A 23,327-nucleotide genomic window follows, 5' to 3' on the forward strand; every position below is an offset into this window, starting at 1 on the left:
GCGGCGACTGATCATGACTGACTGGCGCGCGGCGGCGGATCACTGAACGGCACACGTTGCACTGCGCACGCACACATGCACTACGTGTCCGGGGCTACGTGTCCGGGCACACAAGCGCTCTCTTTCGCGCTCCAGCAAGTTTATACCAATTATCTCAAAGGGAAATTAGTTAATCACCCCAAGGGTACCATCCAAGGTCATATATTGTTTGTTTGTATTTGTGTTCTAGAATGTGTTCAACGGTAATTCCCTCAATGAATGAGTTACAAAATAGCTCATTAGATTCCAGAATTTGCTACAGCAACGAGGTCTGTATATAACTATAAAGCTACAGTAATAATAACCCATACAATTGGTGTATAATATTCGATTGCGCATCTTTGATATTAAGCATTTTTGTATGTTTTTTGTATTTTGACATAATATGCTATGGTCAAACCACTAATGAATCATATTTACATCTATACTCTGTGAAAAGTATTAACTTGAACCTATAGGTCCTGTGTTGTGTGTTGGTGTTGTGTCTTGAATATTGTTGTGTTTTTTGTTGCTGTCGCTTTTGATGATGTTTGTAGTCATTGTTGGTAAAAGATTGTAATGTGATTATGTATTGAAATGTAGCCTTAAACAGTTCAAAGTGATTTATAAGTGGACTCCAGGAGGAAGAATAGCTGAGCTTCAGACACAAGCTAATGGAGATCCGAATAAAAGATAAAGATAAAGCATGCGTAAAAGATGCAATCCTGCATGTTGGAAAATGATGAATTGGATTAATAAGCATGGAAAGAGTGGATGATATTTAAACCTATGACGCAAGTATACAAAATATAATTTTTTTTTTCCTCAAATAAAAAAAATAAATAATAAATAGACTTTTAATAGCTTGCTTGTGATGCGGTCACATGAGTCGACGTTTTAATAGATTAAACTTTTTTTTGGTTGAAAAAAGACTTCTTCAGGGTTGCTTGTTGGTAATATATCAGCCCATAGAGGACACACCTACCCTGTTCTAATGATCCACCAATCATCCACGTCTGTGTCACACACACACACACACACAGGCAGCCACAGTATGGAGAGAGACCGGCACAGAGGTGGACTCGGTCTTGTCTGACACTGAACTGAAAGAAGTCGACCTGCTTAGTTGCGCAGTGAAGCTCAGTGCAATAGGGCAGTTTTGTGTGGTGAAGAGTATCTCTTTTTCTTTTTTCACCTCAACGTCATCCTGGTCCTATGGGTTCACGTTGCACGCAGCAGGAGTAGAGAGTAGAGTACAGGCTTACAACAAGTTTCCAATGGACAGACGCTTGGAGACGGCTGGCAACGCAACAAGCATGGGATTATTTTTTCTGTAATGTGGATTGCTATTATTCCCTTGCAAGAAAGTCGAGGTCTGCTGCGGAACAATGTGAATCGTTTTGCGTCTTGGATTCTCGTTTTTCTGGATATCTTGAAAATCATTGGCAACAGTTGAAGAAGAAGGAAGAAGAATCAGAAGAAGAAGAAGAAGAAGAAGTTATTATGCGCAAAGGATTGTACACTGGGACCAACATGGATTTGCCATTACAACCCCTTAGTGCTCCTTATTTAGAGAAGTTTTAAACCGGTCCACTTGTTTGTTTGTTGTTGTTGTTGGTACTTGCTGTTGTAAAACTTCACAGCCACATTGGCCTCTTGGATTTTAAAAAACGTCGCCTTGCCTTTTGGATTTGGATTTGTCAAACACGATGAACTTTATTGACAGTTTGACACTATTATTTTTGACGCTGTCAGCTGTCAAGGTGAGTCACGAGAGCAGAAAACTGGACACAAAAACTAATCCACCGACCTCTATTTGCACCACACTGGTCCATTAATGTGTAGCTCGTCCTTGTCTTTCCTCTGGCTAGGTCATCGCTCGCTGTTTCAACAAACGTTTCGTGGCTTTAAAGGAGATTTAAACAAGCCATTACGCAAAACACAACACTATAATAAACCGAACGCTCTAGTGGGGTGGTGCGCTTTTTTGTGTGTCGCAAATAGTGGCATATGTGATGATTTTTTTTTAAATAATATTATCATATACGTTTTTGACGCTGGTGTGAATACAGGCCTGCTTCTAAAAGCACCTTGGAGATATTATTACGCTTTAAAGGCGCAGTGGCTCCATTCTGAATTAGGACATGTGGAGCAGGTTCAATCCTGCATGGCACACTCCAATAAGAAGAACATCCTGTATACTTTTCCACACATTAAAACACTCAGTTTCGTGGGCAGACAAAAGCATTTAAAAGCACAGATTGATCAGGGTTGACGCAAGAATTGTAATGGCGCACTGTAAATCGTTTCCCATATAATCATTAATCAAGTGCAGTGAGTCCAGGCAGGAGGAGGCTTTGAGCAAAGGTTTCTTTGGTGGTGGCGGAAAAAAAAAAAATACACCACTTCAGTAGGAAGGCTGCGTTTTTTTTTTTCCCCAGCAACATGATTGGACTTTGAAGGATTATATTCGAATAGGAATGTGAAGCTTGTAACTCTCTCTCTCTAAATTAATGAAACACCCCCCTCATCCAGAGTCCAGTAAAGTGTTTATTTATCTAACTAGTTAATTAAATGACAGCTTAACTCCACAATCAACGCTGAATAGTCTCAGTTGCTCATTCCCAGCTGGCCTATCATCGCTTTAGTGTTCGCAGCTTGACACCCATTCCATTAATAATACACTATATTATAGTGTTTCTGAGGGTCTCCCAGCACAGCCCCACAGAGGTTAGACCCTCTCACGCCACCAGAAAGGGGGTGGAGACTCCACACAGCCGAAACACCCCCCTTTTTTCTTAAAACGTTTCATTAAGAAAATGAAGGGAGAAAAAGTTCCACAGACTCATTTGAATACAAGCCCGGTGCCATACACCACCACCAGCAGGTCTCACGCAATATTGGCGAGATGTTGCGCGAGATGTTGCGCGCGACTATGCATGAGAAAAAGGGAGGGTGGTGGGGTTTGGTGCGCGCGAGAGAAAGTTGTGCGTAATTGCGCGCACGGCTGTGGAAAGTTGCCAAAAAAGTCCTTTTGTGGTTTCGACTGGTGTGGTGACAGCTATACCCCCTGTGAGGGAAAAGTAGCAGGCTGGAATTCTTACCGGTTTTATTTAATGGAGACAGTTATATTAATCCGCGTTGCCAAGAGGCGGCGGAGGCACACATTAAAGGCTGGTGTGATCACACATTAAAGGTTTTGTGGTAACTGAAACAAAAACTAATACACACCAGTTTATATAGGGAGTTTGGTCACGTATAGCTGATGTGGAATAGAGTTTAGGTCAGCTTCTAGGTCAAAATATTTGGCCTTATACATCACATATAACAGGCTTTATTATCATTATTATTATGTTATATGATAAAGCAGCTTAATTAAGGAAGTGTATCCATGTATACTTTAAAATTCAGAATGTTCATACATATATTAATAACTGTCTTTCTACTTTACAATTCATGAATATAAACCCAGATTTGGTTCAGGATCAGCTCTTAAAAAACATATTTTTTTAACACACAGTTTATAGGGAGTTTGGTCATGTAGCTGATGTGGCAGAGGTTAGGTCAGCTTCTAGGTCAAATATCTGGCCTTATACACACCACACATAACAGGCTTTATTGTCATTATTAATATATTATATGATAATAAAGCAGCTTAATTAAGGAAATGTATCCACTTTAATTCAGAATGTTGATACATATGTTAATAACTCTCTTTCTACTTTACAATTCATGAACCCAGATGTGGTTCAGGATCAGCTCTTAATAAATATATATTTTTATGCTTATAGTATGAACATTTGACTCTTATTGCTCCCTATAGTGTGTGTGTGTATAGCCCAAGATATGATAACGTAATGTGCTTTTCATATTCTGGCAGCAGTTTCACAGACATGTCAAAATGTAAATATATATTTTTTGCGCAACTGTGGATAAGTAAAAGGCAAGGGCAGCTTTTTTTTTTCTGAGCTCTTCCACAATCTACTGTAACTAACAGCTTGCCCTTTTTCTTTTTTCCCCTCCTTGCAGAGCGCCCACATACCGAAGGAAACAGAACGAGGTCCACATGACGGTAGGTGTCCCACAGGGCACCGTGGGAATACAGCCTGCTCTGGGCTCCCTGGCTGGCACACAGCCAATATAGAAAAGGGGGGCTGTTGGGGAGGTTCACCTTGACATTAAAAAAGGGAAATTATCGCCTCCTTGTGGACGAATGCGTAGTCTGACCATGTCCAGATTCACCCCCCCCCCCCGCCCTCCCAAACTCCCCCTTCTTAGTAAATGAGAAGTTTCACCCTTAAATCTCAACTCTCGGACGTTTCCGTGCTGAACAGCATTCCTTTTTGTTTGAGGTTGAGCCGGGGAAATGTTTATGGTGACCAGACACTTTTATAGAATGGAATTTCACCCTCTTGGCCAAGCAATTTTGCTTTTGCACAATCCGACCGTTGCCCAATCTAATTTGGACAATCAGAAGCTGAACTTCATGACATTGTACAGGCACAGTGTTATTTGGTTTGGCTTCCCAGAGGGCTGACAGGCTGGAGTTGTTTTAGGCTCTCTGAGTGATATTTCGGAGGTGTTGTCTGTCTGTGTGCTAATATCTTTCTCAAGAGCAGAACTCCTGCAAAGACTGAGAGGGGACTAAAGGGCGGAAAGCAGACTTTTGGCTATTATTGTAGTCTCAATAGTCTCAATAGAAGAATAGAAAGTAAAACGTGTGTGTGCATGTATACTGTATGTGTGTGTTTCATCTCCTTCACTTCTCTGTGAGCCTGCCATGCTCCTTTTAGATGTGTGTTATTGTTACAGCGCTGCACTATTCAAGAGTCAGTGGTTTAGACTGCTGCCATTTTATAACCCTTGTACACTGTGACTCTTTCTCCCACCAGTGATCCCTTTAATGGAGGTGTACAACAAGAGTTTGTGTAAGCCTCGGGAGCTGCTGGTGGAGATTCTGCAGGAGTATCCGGAGGAGGTGGAGCACATCTTCATCCCGTCCTGCGTGGTGTTGACGCGCTGCGCCGGCTGCTGCACTGACGAGATAATGCAGTGCACGCCAACGTCCAGCTATAACGTTACAATGGAGGTCAGTGGCGTTGTTTGGTACAACAGCAGTACTTTGGGTGTTTTGTGCAGTGGGGTTCACAGGGGAGGGAGTGACGGGGGGAGATGTCCTTTTTTTGCTTTTTTGTAAACCTTATTTATCAAAGTTGTGTGTGTGGACAGACTGTTTTTGCCCAAATGTCACACCAGAAGGGCACACGGGCTCTTCAAGTGTCCCTCTGATCGGCCCAGAGCCCTCCAAGTGCCCTTCTGGTTGGCACAAGTGCCCTTCTGCTCTGTCCAAGTGGCCCTGCTGTTTGCTCAGAGGCTGCTCAGGTGTGACCTTTGGGCAAATATCAACCCTTTACTTGGCCTTTTTAAAATTCTTAGCCCTCATTTCTGTGTAAAATGTCATTTCTAGTAAAAAAAGGAAGAACTTTGCGCCTCTTGTTCATGGTTACTCTCCCTTTTTTGGTCCAGTTTCCATACAGATGTATTGCAAATGTTCAACAAATTTCCAGAAAACAAATTAATGCTCCATCCAACACTTATATGCAAATAGCAGGAATTGACGTCATTAAAAGAACACGAGTCAAACCTCAAACTGTCCAAAACTATGTGGAAAATGCGATGAGATGATGGCATTTATGTTTGTTTCATGTATTAATTGGAGGAACTGTTCATCTCTCAGTTTGCAATCAGACTTTTAGATGTGAAACTTTAACGTAATACATGTAGTTCCTCTTTTTTTACATCTGAACCTTAGTGACCTTTCTGTGTGACCTTTAGTCTATTTAGTGCTTTGATTGTAACGCTGAGAAAAAGAAGTCTAGGAAAACTACATCAAAGTATATTTCATTGACGATTTCTCTTCTTTTTTTTCCACAGATTAAAAGAATAAAACCCCAAAGGCAACAAAATGATATTTTCATGAGTTTTACAGAACACAGCGCATGTGAGTGTAGGTAAGAAACCCTGAACACACACTGAAACGCACCCAACATGAACAAAACACTAAGCGCCGTACATTCGTGTGGCGGAGCAGAGGTCGACCGAACACGTCATGTGAAGTTATTGTCTTCTGTTTGCCTCTGACACATTTAACAGATGCATATCAGGTGGAATTCATATCTTATCTTTGCCTCTTTTACTTCACTGATCTTTAAAATACCTGAGCGGGTTTAAGCACATCCTCTATATTGCTTTAGTTTATCCTCATTCCATCACATTTCTCAAGTAACGGAGATACATTTGTGTGAGTACAGTGCTGCCTGATCCTTTGTTTTCCCTCTGTGGCATGTAGAGGTCACTCCTGGAACTACATAGGTTTAGTTATTGATTTCCGAGATAAGTACTGCGTGTCCTTTTTGTGGCCTCAAGTAAGGTGACTTCTTCTGGTTAGACTTGAGGTACAATGATTTATACATTTTTATGGATCAGTTTGTTATTCTGTCTTTTGTTTTGATAGGCAGCTAATATAATCTGTTAAAGCCTGTTGTAAAAAGGAGATAAGTGTTGCGACACAATGTTAGTGACATGTTGTTCTTGTGCTGGCGTTCAAGCTTGACTGGCACAACAGAATCACGTGGTTCCCAAAAGTGAAACAAGGAGAAAAAAAAAAAAGTATTTCATCATATCATCTTCTACAATTGACGCTCACTATTCAAGTCAATCATTAACACATTTCTCACATTTGCTTGCTCTTGAAAGCCGGAGCGGCGCGTCGTTTCCTGATGTTTTGTCAAGGTCCGATCATTGCAGCGGCTGAGATTTGAGCTGTGTGACGTGGATTAGTGAACTGTGACACAGCACCACAGAGCGGGGGTGATGCATCATCCTCCCACGTTTAAGGGAAATCTAAAAAGCAAACAAACATTGTAGCGACAGCCATTGGCCGAGAACCAAGCTCTCTCTTTGCAGAGCTATCAAATCTGAAATATGTTTTTTTGTTTTTGTTTGTGCAGCAGTGTGTTTGGAAAGCCCCCTAGGCTATAAAGTAATGTCACTCTGAACTTACTGCTGTCTGTGATGACACAAAACTTCACTGCAAAACCATTTAGGTGTAGTCATAAACTTTTAGGGCAACTTTGTAAAATGTTAGCGGCTGTGATCAATCTGTTTGGTAGAACGTTTTAAGCAGATTATATTAGCACCCAGGTGTCAGTTACTGTAGCCAACAATGCTATTTGCACCCGACCCATGCACACCTCAGATACTCTATGTGTATATGTACTGTACTGTACTACTCACAGGACTCAAACCCCAGTCAGGGAGAGTCCTGAGTTAGACCCACTCATCCACCACAATCTACTCCTTGCAAGTACTTTGTCGCTCTTTATATTACTACTACTAAAGAGAGCTGCAGGAATGAGTCCTTAAAACCAGAAATGAGTTAGCATTTTAGCACTTCTGATTCCTTCGTCTGGAAGTCAATGGGTGCTTTGAATAGTAAGATGCCTGAAATAAGGTCTGTGGTTAACACAAGTTTAAGAGATTTCAGCGTTTTGTTCTACGATATAAAATGCGTCAGTAAATACCCCATTGTTAGCGGTTTGCTAACAAGTGGCTAAATGGGATTACTAAACTACCTAACTAACTCTCACCCGGGTGCAAATAGACACTCCGATTGTTTTACTTGTTCTGGAAATGTTCTGCAGTCATTAAGCGCTATTAACAGATGCCAAAATTTCCTGTGAATCCCTCATGCATAGTAAGGCAATTTGGATCCAGCGCGGGAATGGCGGACTCCGCCACTAACAATGAAATCCACAATTAAAAACAGGGTTTTATTTCATGAAAATTTTACATTCTTTAAAGGGCCAAGTAAGAATCGTTGTGTTTTCGGTACCTTAGAATGAGCCGTTTATATCTACATATGGAGCGGGTACTCTTCTTGGAGCCGGCCGCCATGTTTCTAGAGTAGCCCAGAACGGACCAATCAAACACTGGCTCTAGATAGGACCATTTGCATTTTCACGTTTTCACGTCGTAGTTCTCCTACACGCTTGGCACACGGGAGAAGTTTCATGTGGTTGCAATCTTGCTACCTCACCACTAGATGCCACCAGATCCTACACACTGCACCTTTAAGGTATAATTGAATTCAGTACTTTCACTTGTAATTGAGTAGTTTCACATTGTAGTATTGCTACTTTTACTTAAGTAACCTAAAGGATCTGAATCCTTCTTTTCTCTGCATATACTTACAGATTTTAGTGCAGACGATCGCCATTAGCACATGCAGTACTGTATGTAACGGTCAACAGGTTTCAGTCATCTTCATATGATGTATATATGCACACATACCTTCTTGTTTTATTCAGCGTATTCATGTTGAGTAATTGTACCAGTGTTTCAAATAGAAACTTGGCAGTGGTGACCTTTATTGAATGAAATACTGTTTCCTAACACTTTTGGCTAACTGTTAGTCTCTAGAGTGTGCCATCAAGTTTATTGCTCCACACACTGTTATCGCAAGTGTCGTCACATGGACGAGAAGTGAAACAAACCTGCCAGCCTGCTATTGTAGTCCTGTTTGTGTGTGTGTTTGTGTATCCATCAGTGAACACGCCCCTTTTGTGTGCCAGTGTGTACATGTGTTTACACTGCATTATTTCCCAACAAATCTGCTTCATTTACTGAGTGATTGAAAGTGTAAGAGGGTTTTATCACAGTTTCTGGTAAAGGGCGATGACGTAACGTGATATGAATTACACTGATGCGAGCCCTACCGTGCTGATAATGTGCCTCTGGTCTCTGATGATCTTGATAAGTATCTGTTTACTGGGAAACAACGGCGTGCTCTGATCTAATGTCGTGTTGTTTTGTTCCTGCTTTTCAGGTTAAGGAAAGATGTGAAAGAACAGAGAGAAAAGTGAGTACAGCACTCTTTCTGCATGGAGATTGGGCTTTTTTTTCAGGGGGAAACAATGGGGACTTGAGATTTGATCCTTTTTCCTGTTTTGCGCTGCAAACAAACTCTCACTCTCAGTCGTCTGCAGCTCTTCCTGACATCCTATTCTCTATGATCAGTCTGTTATGTTCTCACTCCCTTTTCCTCTGTCAATCCATTTTCTCTCACATGGACACACAAAACACTCCACAACGATACTATTTCATTAAAAGACAAGCCACCACATGAGATACTGTCATGCTGAGATTAGCATGCAGCTCTCAGGTGATAAACACGGGGAATACCAGCTCAATCCATCCAGGTGAATGAGTGACACTTGATGAGGTCATTGCCCTCTTTATACCTGTCCTTTACACCTTTCCTCCCTTTTCTATCTCGTCTTTACATTCCTTTCATCTCTTCTTTACCGTTTACATCCCACTTAACTCCCGTTACTGGTTGCTCTGATACAGATAACAGTGTTTTTGAAGACTGGTTCAACTTTTCTGTTTATGGTCCTTGCTCAACTGTGTTCTTCTCTTCAACATGCAACAGAAGTCAGTGTGCAAAGGGTCATTAAAACACTTTAATCCTCCTTCTGGGAACATTAATATCTTTCCGTTGCAGGGGGTTGTATTTTGGTTTTATGTCAGGTCGTCTGTCATATAGATAAGGGCTAGTTTTGAGACCTCCTCTTTAACCTTGTCTCAACTGTTTACAAGTCCGGCTTCGGTGGCGTGCGTCTACAAAGCGACGGTCTCAGGGTCGTTCAACCCCCGTTTCTGACGCCTTCATACTTTCATGTTTAGTTTCAACGTCGCCCGCTGACCCCCTCAGTAGTGACAGGTCTCTGGAGGTCTGTTAGGGTGAGTCATCCCGCTGAGGTTGGGACACTTGTCAACGTCCACTGTAAAACTGGACCTGATGAGCAATCAAAAAGAGGAAATTCCTACATTGACAACAGCTTCATCCTTTTCCATGGACATCCTTATTGAACTGTGTCATATCCAGTCCCAGCTGGGTCTGTCCCACCATTAGGTGGATTATCATGAAATTTTGTCTATTCGGTGAAACATGCTTTTGGTCGATGACCAAAAACCTGCAAAACTAACGACATTCCCATCAGCCTCAGTTGCACTTTGTGTTTAATGCTAATAAGCAAATGATAGCATGCTAACACGCTAAACTTAGAAGATGAACATGGCAAATATTATAGCTGCTAAACGGCAACATGTTAGCATTGTGAACAATGTCGATGTTAGCATTTAACTAAAAGCACATCTCTGCCCAAGTACAGCCTCACTGACTCCTATGGGCCTTTCACACAGAATGCAGCAACGGCACCGCTGAGCTCTGAAACCCATTATTTCCAAAGGCTTGCGTGGCGCAACAACGTCTTTTTGCTGCACCAAGCAAAGCGTAGCTGAGCGTGCAGCATGCAGTGGAGTGGAGCGCACTGTGATGTGCAATGAAGCCAGCGGCAAGCGCAGCGCAAACCGCGTTCTGTGTGAAAGGCCCATTAGCCTTTTTTTTTACCCATTATCCAGTAGCGGGTTCTATTTGCCCGCGGCAAAACCGACATGTAAATCCAATATTTCCATAGACTGAGCCAGGTTCTTCCATGACCTGTGCAACAAACTCAATGTGCGTTCCAGAAGAAGAATAAGAAGAAGCCCAGAGCGGCACAATCTGTGGCAATATTGGATTTAAGTGTTCACTTTTCCTCAGGAAAACATCAATGAAGTCATCTTTGCGAGCAGAAAACAGACATCTTTGAGATCATTCATCAATACATTTTAAAGATGCAACATGCTGCTGGATAACAGGTAAAAAAAAAAAGTTATGACTTGACTTTTCCCTAAGGTTTGCAAAGTGAACGGTATATGTGACCGAATCACGTATCAACGTACAAAGTGCTGAGGTCAGAAAAGGGGCTAGGTCCGAGAACACATTGCTGAAATTAGTGGGCCAGAAACTAATCATGGTGAGGCAAAAAAGAGTTTTTACCATTACACAGTTTTTCTGATTAAAAGAAAAAAACTTTTTCCTGAACAAAGTTGTGACATGTCTCTGTAGACATCAATGTCTACAGAGACATGTCACAACTTTGTTTTGCATTTCTATTTGAGTATTACAGAAGTTTTCTGTGTAGTTGTATACATCTTAGACCGCAAAAAGATTGTGCAACCCAGCTTGTTTCTGAACACGCATCCTGATATTTTAATCCAGCCTGCACCTGTGAGCCTCCAGGTGTATGTTTTTTACAGGCTCGTTCTTATTGTGTTGTTGAATCAGCCATAAAGAGTTGACCCAGATAGGTAGAAAGATGCAGTTTTTGGTGGAGTCCAACTTCATTGTCCTCTGGGAAATTTCAGCCAGCCAAGCCAAACCTCAAACTATTAATCGCTACCACATTCTGCAAAGCCATTGTACTGTTTCCCAAAAGCCAAGTTGGACAATAAAGTTGTTGGAACATTTGATATTCATCACATTCACAAACTACAGGATATTTGGAAACCACCGTGTCTTTAAACCTTTATCAGGACACACTTCATTGGTTGCTTTATTTAAAACCTTTTAGATCATTTCAACAGATTGACAAAAACATTTTTCTGCTGCAATCTTTGAATTCCTATCATCCCTGACCGAAGACTATTGGTAATTTTAGGCATATCACATGCACTTATGGGAGCACTGCCTGGCGCCTTTCTCATAATATGATTTATCATCCCAAATCACTACACAATAATCAAATTTAACAATATCCTGTTCTGAATGACTGATTGTTTGGCTCTCTGATTTACAGAAATTAAAAAAGGATTGCTATGAATCAGTGTTGTTTGTCAGTTTAGGCCTTTCTAAACAGTCCATCTCTCCTCAGTCTCTCAGGCATCTCTCTCTCTCTCTGCGTTGTTGTCCTCTGTTCTCTTGCAGAAAATCCCGGACAGGCAAGGGCAAAGGCCTAAAGAGAAAACGAAAGAAAAACCGCGACAAAACAATTCACGATGCGTATGTCAGCTCCGCCTTCTCCACCTACCTACACCTGAGTGTTGCGCTTCTCATAATTAAGCTCATTTGGGAGGAGCTCATTTGCCCCTTTTAATTTAGCCACATCAATTGGCATGTCGCTTCTGTGTACTGTCGCTAACTTTGTCTCGTCAGTCGTGTTGTACATACTCAGAATATCCGTGTCTACGTTGCCATGTCTGCTAACGTTGTTTTAGCGAAACTTTACACAATCAGAGAAGTACGGCAGACTTGCCAGCCATATCCCACATCACAAAAAATGAACCATAACCCATCTCCACCCGTCACAATACCCATCTAATCTCCCTCCAACCTCGCCAGCTCCCTGTTTACAAGTATATCACTCTGTATGGGTGAGCCTGGGACGATGGTTGAAGATGAGATACATGAAAATCAGTAGAAACTTGAGTTGCTCCTAACGTCGTGTCAGATAGCAAGTTCTCTGATTGATAATGGACACGTTTAAAGAAGCTGGAATAAACAGATCGGCTGTTAGCTGTAACTCGAACCCTCTACTGAAACAAGATCACAGCTCCACCAGCATGGCTTTGCAGACCGGCTCGTACCGTTGTGGTATCTGTGCTGGGATCACCAGGATTGTAATCACGGCCCTGTGTTCAGTGTTGAGTCTGTGCCGCTTTGCTGTGTCTCGCACCCGTCTGCTTTCCACTCTCTGTTCTTTTCATCTTTACAAAAAGGTTTTGTTCATAATGCTGGTACTTTTTATGTAATGTAAAGACATGAGTGATGGCTATCTATTGCTTTTTTCTTTTTTTTTGTACACCAGCAAATTGTTTAGCAAGTACTGTTTTGTGTCTTGTGCCTGCTTTTGTCTCTGAAACTAAACAACAGCACCCATATTTTATTCAAAAATAATAATATAAAGATGATCTCATGTTTCTTCAATGCTCATACTGTGAAAGAATACATGTGTGTTCATTTGTAATTTGTATATTGAGATGTAAATGGAGTATCTGAGCCTTCATCTGTTAATTTTCAGCCTCTGTTCTGAATCTAATGTCTCTCTTTGGGAAACAATAGTCTGCAGTTTTCACTCAATAAAATTAAATGTTTCTTAACGGAGCACCAAGCAGACCCTTGAGTCTTCTTTATCAAGAGTTTACCATTTGTAAGAGTGAGAGTGAGGTCGTTGACCCGCCGTTCAACGCCAGTATGTGTCGTGTTGTGTTGCATGAACTGGTCCAAAGCTTTCCTCACTGCACGTCTATCAAATACAAGGCATTTGTGAGCGGTCCAATCAACGCGGGAGTGTTTGGGGGGCGTGAGGGAGGGTAATTTTACTGCTTGAGTATTTGCCTGCTCTGTGGGAACCTGTGTGCAACACTACCCGACTGTCACATGCAGTACAACTTGTCGGGCGGTGGCTTGGAAGGGCAAACTGGAGCGTACGAAAGGGCTGACCTAAGGGTGACCTTTCTTATGGGGGGGAATGGTACACTGTGATAATCATCCTCTCTCTCTCTCTCTCTCTCTCTCTCTCTCCTTCTTTCTTCCCATCTCTGTCTGTCTCTCTCTGTCCAGTGTTTGTGAGCCATGTTGTGATACCTGCTCAGAGAGGAGAAGGCGTTTGTTCGTGCAGGATCCCGCAACCTGCCGGTGCTCCTGCAAACACACAGATGAATACTGTAAAGATCGCCAGCTAGAGCTCAACGAGAGGACCTGCAAGTAAGTGCTGTCGGTTAAGAGCATGGATGTATAAAGAGAACTGGGTAGAGCGTTGGTGGCGGGCTCCCATCCATTCCTATGAAAGTTGCTCAGTTGCTTTCATGAACTGAAAACACACTGTGAAAGGGTTAAAGTTCTAAGGCGAAAACACAGACAACTCCCCGACCGGACAATGCCGTAGTAACAAACTGTCAATCACAAGGTAGCCACTCTATTTGACTCTAAATGGGACCGTAATTTGCTAAATGAACATCATGCTGTATTGAAGAAGACTTGAAACTAGCGATTGTTGCGATAGCAATGTTTACTGAGGTAATAAATCAAGTGAGAAGAAGTCATTTTCTCATAGACTTCTATACAATCGGACTTCTTGTGCAACAAGAGGAGTCGCCCCCTGCTGGCCATTAGAAAAAGTTTAAGGCACTTCCGCATTGGCTTCACTTTTCAGACCTGGAGGTTGCCCACTGGTCATTTATCATTGTTTTGGTTTTACAGCCCGCAACTTTACTGTTTTGGCTGACTCATAAGGCTCTCATCTGTGTCGTTGACGCTCTAATAAACCCACTGTGCGTTACCTAGAGCACCAAATGCACTGCTAAGTTAGCGACTAGCTAACATAGTGGAGCATTTAGCAGCTAAAGAGTCAGATATTTCCGTCAGGAGTTGGTGGAGACCAAAAATGGAGCTAAAAGAGGGATTATACATTTGTCGGGTAGACACAAAGACGACGCCAAATAACTGTTAATGTTGCTCCATGTCTCCTGGTTGATGTGTAAATAGTCAACTAATTACAAACATGTTCGCTAGCGTGCGTCACATATTGTTGTGACAACAATTTGTGACGCACGCTAGCGCAATACTGTTGCAGCTAGCATGAGTATAACATCGTGACGTTGGCTCTCCATGTGTTTATGTACATATACTGTATGTCTGAGAAAGTTTCTTGTTCTGATAACTGTTTATTCTTTCCTTCTTGTTTAGATGTGACAAGCCAAGGAGATGAGAGAGGTGGCAGCACCAGATGTACAAGATGAAGGAATATTCTAGATATTTCACAGCACAGCACTTTGACCTTTGAAGCGTAAGCTCTTCTTTTTCTGTGGAAAGCATTCCCCTTGGACTGACTGAGAGAGAACAATAAGAAAGACTGAACTGAAGTTTCCTCCCACTGTATATAGACCATGATAAAAGAAAAAAAGAGTACAGAATTGTTATGCTGCTACAGAAACAAATAACTAAACCCGTCATTTGACACAAAGCAAATAGCCGCCATGTGGTTTTGCATTACTAACAGGCTTGTTATGCAGGTGTAGTCTTGTCGTCAATTCATTGTATGCAATTACTTCACTGGATATGAGTCTCTACTGTGGTTGTGTGTCAATCATAAAATTGCAAAACCTCTCAATCTAAGATATATTTAACTGCTAAAACAGCGGGTGAGGCTGAAGAGGACATGGGAGCGAACTCTCCTTTCATGAATGATGGATGGATTTTCATCGGCCGATTTCTACTTTCGCATTTGGAGTATAAACAGCGGGACAACCGGGGACAGCTGAATCTGTCCCTACATTGATATCGCTTCCTTTCCTGTGAGGACAATGCAGGACTGACGTGGACTTACACAATGTCACCATTGTGATCAGCTTGCAGGAGAAGGGACTCCGGAGTGCCATATACTTTTTAAAGGGATACTGGTTATCAATATAGCATCTAATGTTTTTGCTATGTCCTACATGAAAACCACTGAAAACATCCTATACTGTAGTTTGATTCCATTTGAAAAACTGTGCCTCACGAAATGTACTGAGAAATCTTTCGAGTGCTTTTTAAATTATTTTTTTTGTTTCCTTTTTTCAGGAGAGGGGATTGTCAAAGTAGTAGTTGTTGAACTCAATACAGAATCCATTGATTACATATCTTCTTCTCTGAACTTGTACATACTTAATATCCCTTTATGCTCTAGTCCATTCTAGATAATTTATAATATTATAGAGTATTTTTCAGTATTCAGTCTTCTACCCATATTTAATTTGGTCTATTTATATATGCAGTGTTATGTACCTGTGGCTGTCCTATCTCCCCCTATGTGTAAGGTCACTGATGGCTACTCTCAGCATGGAGACTTTCTGTGCTTTTCTACGAAACAAACAAAAAAACTAAAAAAAAAAAAAAAAATCAAAAATGATTTGTTAACATTCCCTAAATGGATCATTTGTACTGATGTACCGATGACATCTCTGGATTTTTTCAACATCTAAGGTTGTGGGTGCTGTGTAGGAGTTTAACATGCGTGTATCTGTGTGTTTGTGTACGTGTGTGTGTGTGTATGAGTGTGTGTTCACGTGCATTTGCCGATGCGCACATCTGTGTGTAGGTGTTAGTAAGTTGTATTTAAGTATTTAAGTAAGTAGCGGACCTGTGTTTTGTCCGTCCTGCAAGATGCAAATACGAATAAACTACTGCTAGCAGCTCAGCATACACTACCACAACACCACCACCACCATCACCGTTTCAAATTTGGATAACAATCTGCATCCTCTTTGCCATCAGACCCCTCATTATTAGTTCTCTTTGTCTCTCCTTCACTATTAACATGTTTTCTGTGTCTATGTAAAGCAGTAAAGCATATTTATTTTCAAATTATATTGTTTTTATATAAAATAAGGAAAAGGTTGCTGTGTTGTGAATGCTGTGTTTTTAAGAGGTTTAACTAGGCAACATGAGTTTTTCCCATGTGTTTGTGCGGCAAGCTGATACTCGCACGTCTAGTGAGAATCCCTGCAGAATGTAATCTGAAAGAAAACAGAGCGGAGAAGTAAGAAATTCCTGCACGCTTTTCATGACAGAGACAGATATTCAGCCTTATGAATAAAATGGCACTTTGAAGCAGTGTGCAGTAATTTCGTCTGTTAAATCTAACTGTAGACGACCATTTAGGAGGGTCGTGTCTAGAAGGTAACCCACAAGTTGTTGTTGAGGTAAGGCATTGACCACGAATGGTTATGGTTAGGATAGGTCGTCGGGCGGTGAGTCTCGCAAAAGAGTTTTTCCAAGTTTTTTCAATTTGTGGGTTATCTTCTTGATACAACCATTTAGGTGCGCTGGAGGAAAGGGCAATATTTTCTGAAAACTGTTGTGATCACTAATGAGGTAAAGATAACATTATGTAATGACAGCAAAATAATCTATCAAGGGAAAAGAGTAACTAACTAGTAGAAGACCACAACACAAACAAACAAAATGTTTTCCTGCACGGGCAGAAGCATCTGTGATTGGTCCACTATTGGGAGGCTGGACTTTCACAAAAATGTTATTTTTAGATGTAGGTCTTAAGATCAAGTTGAGAAATGTTACACTATTGTTAACATAAGAGATAGATGGACTCGAGTAATGGCTTGGTGTGGTTAAAGTTAGGGTAAGAGTATGGGTAGGACCATCTCTGCCTATGATTGCATATAAACACAATCCTATCCACATTGAATGCTCATTAATCTTCAAGTAAAATTGGCATTACGTAATATTACCGACATTTGCACTGTCGCAAAAAATTGCAACCCTGATTCATTTCAATGGGGATGGTTGGGTCAAAAACACCCAGGAGACTGCGGATTATGTCCCGTGTAAAACCAAGTAAACGTTGACTTATTTTGCCATAGTTTTGTTAAATAACTTACATAGCTTACTTAATGCCAGTTGCGTAACAAGTGTAGTTATTTTACATAACAAACATACTTATTTTAACCCAAACCACAATCTTTTCTTAAATCTAACAATGTTTTGTTGCGTAAGTAGACCTAATCTAAGTATCATTGGAGGTTTATTTTGAAAAGAGACTGTATGCATGAGCAGAAACTCTACGTCATTGTTTGACGTAGGGCCACTGACCAAGCGTCAATGTTTGTTGGGAGATGAGAACGTGTTGCAACTGACGCACCAGCTAAAAAGTTGAACCTTGCTCAAGTTTTACTGCAACGCATAGCAACATCCTCTTTGAAAACACTGCGTTTGGCAATCAAATACATGCAACGCATGTATATTACTTTGCGCCACCCTTGAAAAGAGTGATTCTACTGTTCACCTTGCAATTGCAAACTGGAGGATAAAATGATTGAAACAAGTCCTGGACAACATTCAATACTTCCATGCAGATTGAGAGATCAATGTCTCTTAAATTGGTGAGTCATTTTGAAGGTGAACGTTCAGCTAGACAAATACCGTGCGAGGCAAACGAGGTGATATCTACTTGCATCAAGAAACACTGTAGCTTGCCTTGTTATAGTGAATGGAATCTTCTGGTTTCACTGCAGCGTTAGGCTACCACATCTATTGGCCATTTTCCACAACGAGAACTCATATAAAGATTACCAAAGGTCACTGGAACATGTTTCCTATTTTGGTACATAGGCTGCACGGCCTGCCACACTCCGTCTTTTCTGGGCAAAGCAATTCTCACTTTTTGGACATGTTGCTGGAATTTCGACATTTTGAAAACAGACTCTGCTTTACCAGATCATTACGTCACCTGTCCCCCTTTAGTTCATCAGGGAGGACAAAGAGCAGTTTTAGCTAGTAGAGCATGGGATTAGTGACCTTTTTCAGTGACACTGCAGCAGTAGCTGAGCTCTTTAAATCCCTGGTCCACATCTAACCCTTATGAATGTAGATTAAGTGGAGGTTTGGCCATGTTTGTTTTGAAACTCGCTCCTTCTTATCCCTATTGCTTGCTGCTTCCCGCCGGATTAGCTCCTGCATGGAGCTAATGCTCTGCTGTGCTCTCATGCTCTTTATGTGCATACCTACATATAAAGCACACCATATAATCCCTGTAAATTGTGGGGCCCCCTTCACTGGGCAAAACACCCCAAAGAATGTCGTAAACCGTCTAATCTGTGATTTACCAGGAACCCAGAACCCAGCGAGCGAGCTAGCAGTCTGTCTAGTCCGTTAGCTAAACTGTGTTGATTTAGCATCAGTTCGGACTGTTTAGGATGTTGACATGTAAAAAGCTTCAAAGGAGCGGAATTACTTATTGTTTGTAGTGTGATGCCACCAAAGAAGTATATATATATTTTGATAAAGAGGCTTTAAGACATACAATATATAATTTTTGTTAATTAACGGTTAAAGAAAATCCAACATCAACCCACTTTGTTCAAAAGAAAACCCCTAAATTGACTTGCCTTAACCTTTAAAGGAGCTGTTATTTATCTAATGTATAAATATAGAATGTGATTCTTCAAGCCCAGAGAACAGTTGAGTGTTATTATGGGAATCTAAGAAGTACTTTAATCCTTATTTTATGTAACCTTTCAAACATATTCTGACCCTTTCGGAGTAAAGAGAAAATCCTTCATTGAGCATATCAGAGATTCATTCACCAGTGGTGTAAAGCTACTTCCCTTTCCTTTCAATTCAAATTTGAAAGAGTCTTATCATTCCCAGACGCCCATTTGGACGTTGGACAGTTTGTCACGTGTGGTAGATTATGAAGAGAATAGGGTTGGAAAAACGTGATTCAGGATTTATCAGAGCTTGTGTTCTTATCTGGGAAAAGTTTAATTGAAAAGAGTTGAATGCTATCTGCAGTCATATGCCGATGACGCCACACTCCCTTTTTTAAATCCAACAAGTCATTGCAGAATTAGACTGACTGACACAATTTTAAAACCACAAGGTAGCGATACTGTGGATCTGTTTGTCGTGTCACCACATCATGTTTTTTTCTAATTTTAATTAGAGGTTTTGGACACAAATGCTCCCCTGAGAACAGCTAGTAATGAGATCAAGGACACTCAAATATAAGACCAGTGTTGTTGTTTTTTTATGTTTTGCTTTACTTAGATCATGCCGCCTCTTTCCGCAGACTCAATTGAGCTAGCCAGGTAACATGCCAAGTAAATAGGGGAGTGCAACATAAGTAGGTAATCAGGTCAACGTTACAGTTTAACCCACAAGTAATTCTGCTTTTGATATTTAATTGGGTTAAGGTTGGGCTGTTTAAAAGCTGCCTATTTATTTGGCCTAATTAGATGTTTAAACAGTTTCCAGTGTTACATGAGCACAAACAATGGAACCCTGTCTCCTACAAAATTACGTTCCCATATACAACTAAACTGCATTCTCAATTATTTAATCATCATTATTTTCTCAGAGATTATGGTAACCGTTTTAAACAGTTTTAAATGTGCTTAACGTTGTAAATAGAAACAAAACAAAACAAAAAAGCAACAAAACTACTTGGTTAGGTTTAGTTCAAATGACTATGGTTGTTACATTATTAAGCTACGGACATGAATTAAAATAAATGGGTTGACTTTTGGTTTCACACGGGACATTAACAGCAGTCTCCTGGGTGGAAGTCCTGTGTTTTTTGACCCGTCCACCACCCCAAACTCCTCATTATGTGGACTATCATTACAAACATATTTGTGATACGTCAAAAACAATCTGTAATTCAATTCAATGCAGTTTATCTGTATGGGAACGTCATTTTTAGGAGACAGGGCTGAACAATGGTATGAGGTATATGGGCCAAAATTAGAACAATAAGACCAGGTTGTGAAAAATAACCTCTACACCTGCATTATCTTATCTTGCCACTTGTAGGCAGCGGCAATAAACTGTAAACACATCATTGACATATTATCACCTATTATTACCTATTTACAGGCAGCAAATTCAAAGCAACATTTGCATTCATTTGGAGTCATATTTGTGTCCATCCATGTTTGTGTAGTGAATGTAACACTCTTTTTTAGCTCTGTTTTTGTCTCAACCAACTTTTGAGAAAGATATTTGGCTCTTTAGCTGCTAAATTCTCCACTATGTTCACCAGCTAGTGGCTTACTTTGTCTGTCTGCTGTTTGGCACTGGGCAGGTAGTGTACAATAGGTTTTTAGGGTTGAGTAAAACTGAGTTGGGTTACATTCTCTGCGGATTTGTCACTACAAGCAACGTCCTTCACTACACCAGTGGTTCTCAAAATATTTCTGTCATCCCCCCCTTTTCATAATACTGAAATGAAAAATGCCTCTTCAATTAAAATGAAATGCCTCTTTGAAATGTGAAAATGTGTTTTCGATGAAAATAAATCAATAAACAAAATAAAGCTTGAGGGCATTTTCAAGCACAAACTCTTGCACAAATAGCACTAAGGTCAGGTAACGTAGTGGAAAGGTTTTCTTTAATACTCACTCCAGCTGGTTTCAGAACACTCAAAATCACACTCAATCAGAAAAGGTAAGACAGCAAAGAAGTCTCAAAAGGGCCTATGACCAGAGTTTCTGGTTGAATCTGCTAAAATGAGGTCTGCATTACATCAAGGAAGGATCTGAGTGCCCTGAGTGTACATTTCCCCACCTCTCTTAAGCACTAAAGAAAGGGCGTCGTCACACCCTGATTGGCCAAGAGGGGAAATGGACCAAGCTGCTCTCAATTCTTAATAAGCAGCCAGTCCCCACACCCAGCACAACAGGTGACCTGAATAACCCTCCATTCAACTCAGGGCAATTGTGACATTCAGCTAAAATGAATTGGGAAAAGGGAAATGACACCAAGTACCAAAGAATGAGGGACCGCTACAACATGTCTTTTTAATTTGTTAGGTCTCTTTGTCAGCTGCCATAGTTTTCAGACATAAAATACACACTGGTCTTGGCACTACATCAAGTAATTTAATATATTAATATAGTAAAAAATATATAAAATTATCATAAAATGGAGAAAAAATGACCATATAAGTGTTTTTCCGTAAATCCTTTTTAATTTGCATTATTAAGTTTGTCATATCAGTCGGCATGTTGCTTTCTGTGCCACACCTCAGCTTTGTCTCGCCGTAATGAGCAGCAGCCATATTGACATGTAATTGCAGGGTAAACACAGGTGTAATTGATAAAATTAATTATGGTCCCGTACTATTTAGTGTCACAGCCATTCCAGTGAGACAGTATGTACAATACAAGGGACACCTCAATGGATCAGGGCCATAATTAATGTTATTAATTACACCTGTGTTCACCCTGCAATGACTTGTCGAAATGGCTGCTGTGAAAAGGGCCTAATGGGGCCCCCACAACTTAGAGGTGTACTGTTTGTCATATCTCACAGGTGCTCTATTCTATCATTGTAATTTTCCACGACTTTGTCAATCAGTTTTTTCTGAATGACTTCATATTATTGTTTTCTGATCCTGTTTTAATTAGTGCAATGTTCAACTGTTATCAAGCCATTAAATAGGCATTATTAGTCGCTATAAACATCATAGATATGGGTCATCAGGGGCCTACTACGCCTTACATGTTGTAAAACTGAATGAAACGTCACCCTTTTGCACATAAACAATAAGGCTTCTTTAGGTTTAGGCAACAAAAACACTTGTATAAGTTTAGGGGAAAACATTGTGGTTTGGCTTACGCTACACATTGTTGGTTTCACACAGGATGCAAACTCTGGTTTCCTGGGTGAAAACCCTGTGTTTTGTGTCCCATCCATTGTCCCCGACCACTTTCCCTTATGGAGTTACACACTGTCTATACTACAGCACCTGACTTCAGCTTCTGCTCCTGTCATAATTACAATGGTTGCTAGAGGTCGCTGTTGTGTTCTTTTATACCTTCTCACAGTGATCTACCATGTGAATAGATGATCAAACCTACTAGTGGGTGTAGTAGGCCCCTACTGACCCACATCTATGGGGCTTATAGCGACTGATGACGCCTATTTAATAGCCTGACAACAGTCTAATCAGCTGGTATTGGGGTCCTAGGGAACCCCAGTCAAAAGCACCCAATTGCAGCCTATGCAGTTAAAATAGATAAAATAAAATAGATGTATAAAATGTTTGCCATGGGTCCGAATTTAAAAGAGACAGATGCAGCAGACACAGATCTCCTCATGTGCTCTGTCTATTTTCATTTTACACAATATGCAAATGAACTGTAACTTTCCTAAAATAATAATACAGTAATCTGTTTTCTTTCTTCAGAGTACATTAATTACATATAACTAATAATGTTTTGAAGAAATAAGTTACATAGAAATGACACTTTGCTATGATGGTTGTTTCTTATAGTTTATTGTTGGGGTCTCCAGGGACCCCAGTCGGTAGTCCTTGTATGTTAAATAGGTTGGTAAAATGAAGGTTAAAGGTTTTAGTGTCGTTTTTTAACAAACAAAGGATTCAAGTCACAATGCAAAATTCACAGGTATTTTTATAATGTAATATTCAAAGCCAGACGTACAAAGAATGAATAAATGTCTCTCTGACTTTGAGGTCCAGACAGACACAGGATGAGATCAGACTGTAGGCAGAAGGATGGAGTCAAAATGTAGAACAAATAGAAGCAGGAGTGATTAGACCTGAAGCAGGAGACGTGCACCCAGGCAGGTAAATTACTCCACACTGATGACGTGGAAACCGAAAGAAACCACGACTCGGCAAAAAACAATCGCTGGTGGGTGTCTGCAGTGCAGTCAGGCGTGATATGTGCTCACTCACACGTACTACGTGTTTAAGGCTTCCGATCTATATTTACCCACGTTTATGACTGATTGTGGCACTGAAAAATATTCTCCATGAGTCATGAGGCAGGGAACCGGAGAGGGAAGGAGGGAGGGAACAAGAATAAGACTGAAATCAGTTTAAAGAGGGATCAGTGGA

General features: G+C 40.7%; 2 protein-coding genes across 10 annotated transcripts in view; one reads left to right on the forward strand and one right to left on the reverse strand.

The window, feature by feature from the left end:
• Positions 1–23,327, reverse strand: part of itsn2a (intersectin 2a) — a 347,088-nt gene that overhangs the window by 91,122 nt on the left and 232,639 nt on the right. The window lies entirely within an intron of this gene.
• vegfab (vascular endothelial growth factor Ab) lies at positions 1,041–16,343 on the forward strand. 3 transcript variants are annotated; one of them, XM_074616506.1, is made up of 8 exons: positions 1,062–1,781; positions 4,048–4,090; positions 4,911–5,107; positions 5,953–6,029; positions 8,906–8,938; positions 11,891–11,965; positions 13,526–13,669; positions 14,651–15,583. In XM_074616506.1, exons 1-8 carry the CDS (start codon positions 1,728–1,730, stop codon positions 14,670–14,672), a joined length of 645 nt encoding a protein of 214 aa, XP_074472607.1. In that variant the 5' UTR covers positions 1,062–1,727; the 3' UTR covers positions 14,673–15,583. The 3 variants fall into 3 exon arrangements, with proteins under 3 accessions (XP_074472609.1, XP_074472607.1, XP_074472608.1); XM_074616508.1 differs by lacking the exon at positions 11,891–11,965 and having other exon boundaries at positions 1,041–1,781; positions 14,651–16,343; XM_074616507.1 differs by lacking the exons at positions 13,526–13,669; positions 14,651–15,583 and having other exon boundaries at positions 11,891–13,066.

This window comes from Sebastes fasciatus, chromosome 18 (genome assembly GCF_043250625.1).
Source record: "Sebastes fasciatus isolate fSebFas1 chromosome 18, fSebFas1.pri, whole genome shotgun sequence".
Lineage (NCBI taxonomy): Eukaryota > Metazoa > Chordata > Actinopteri > Perciformes > Sebastidae > Sebastes > Sebastes fasciatus.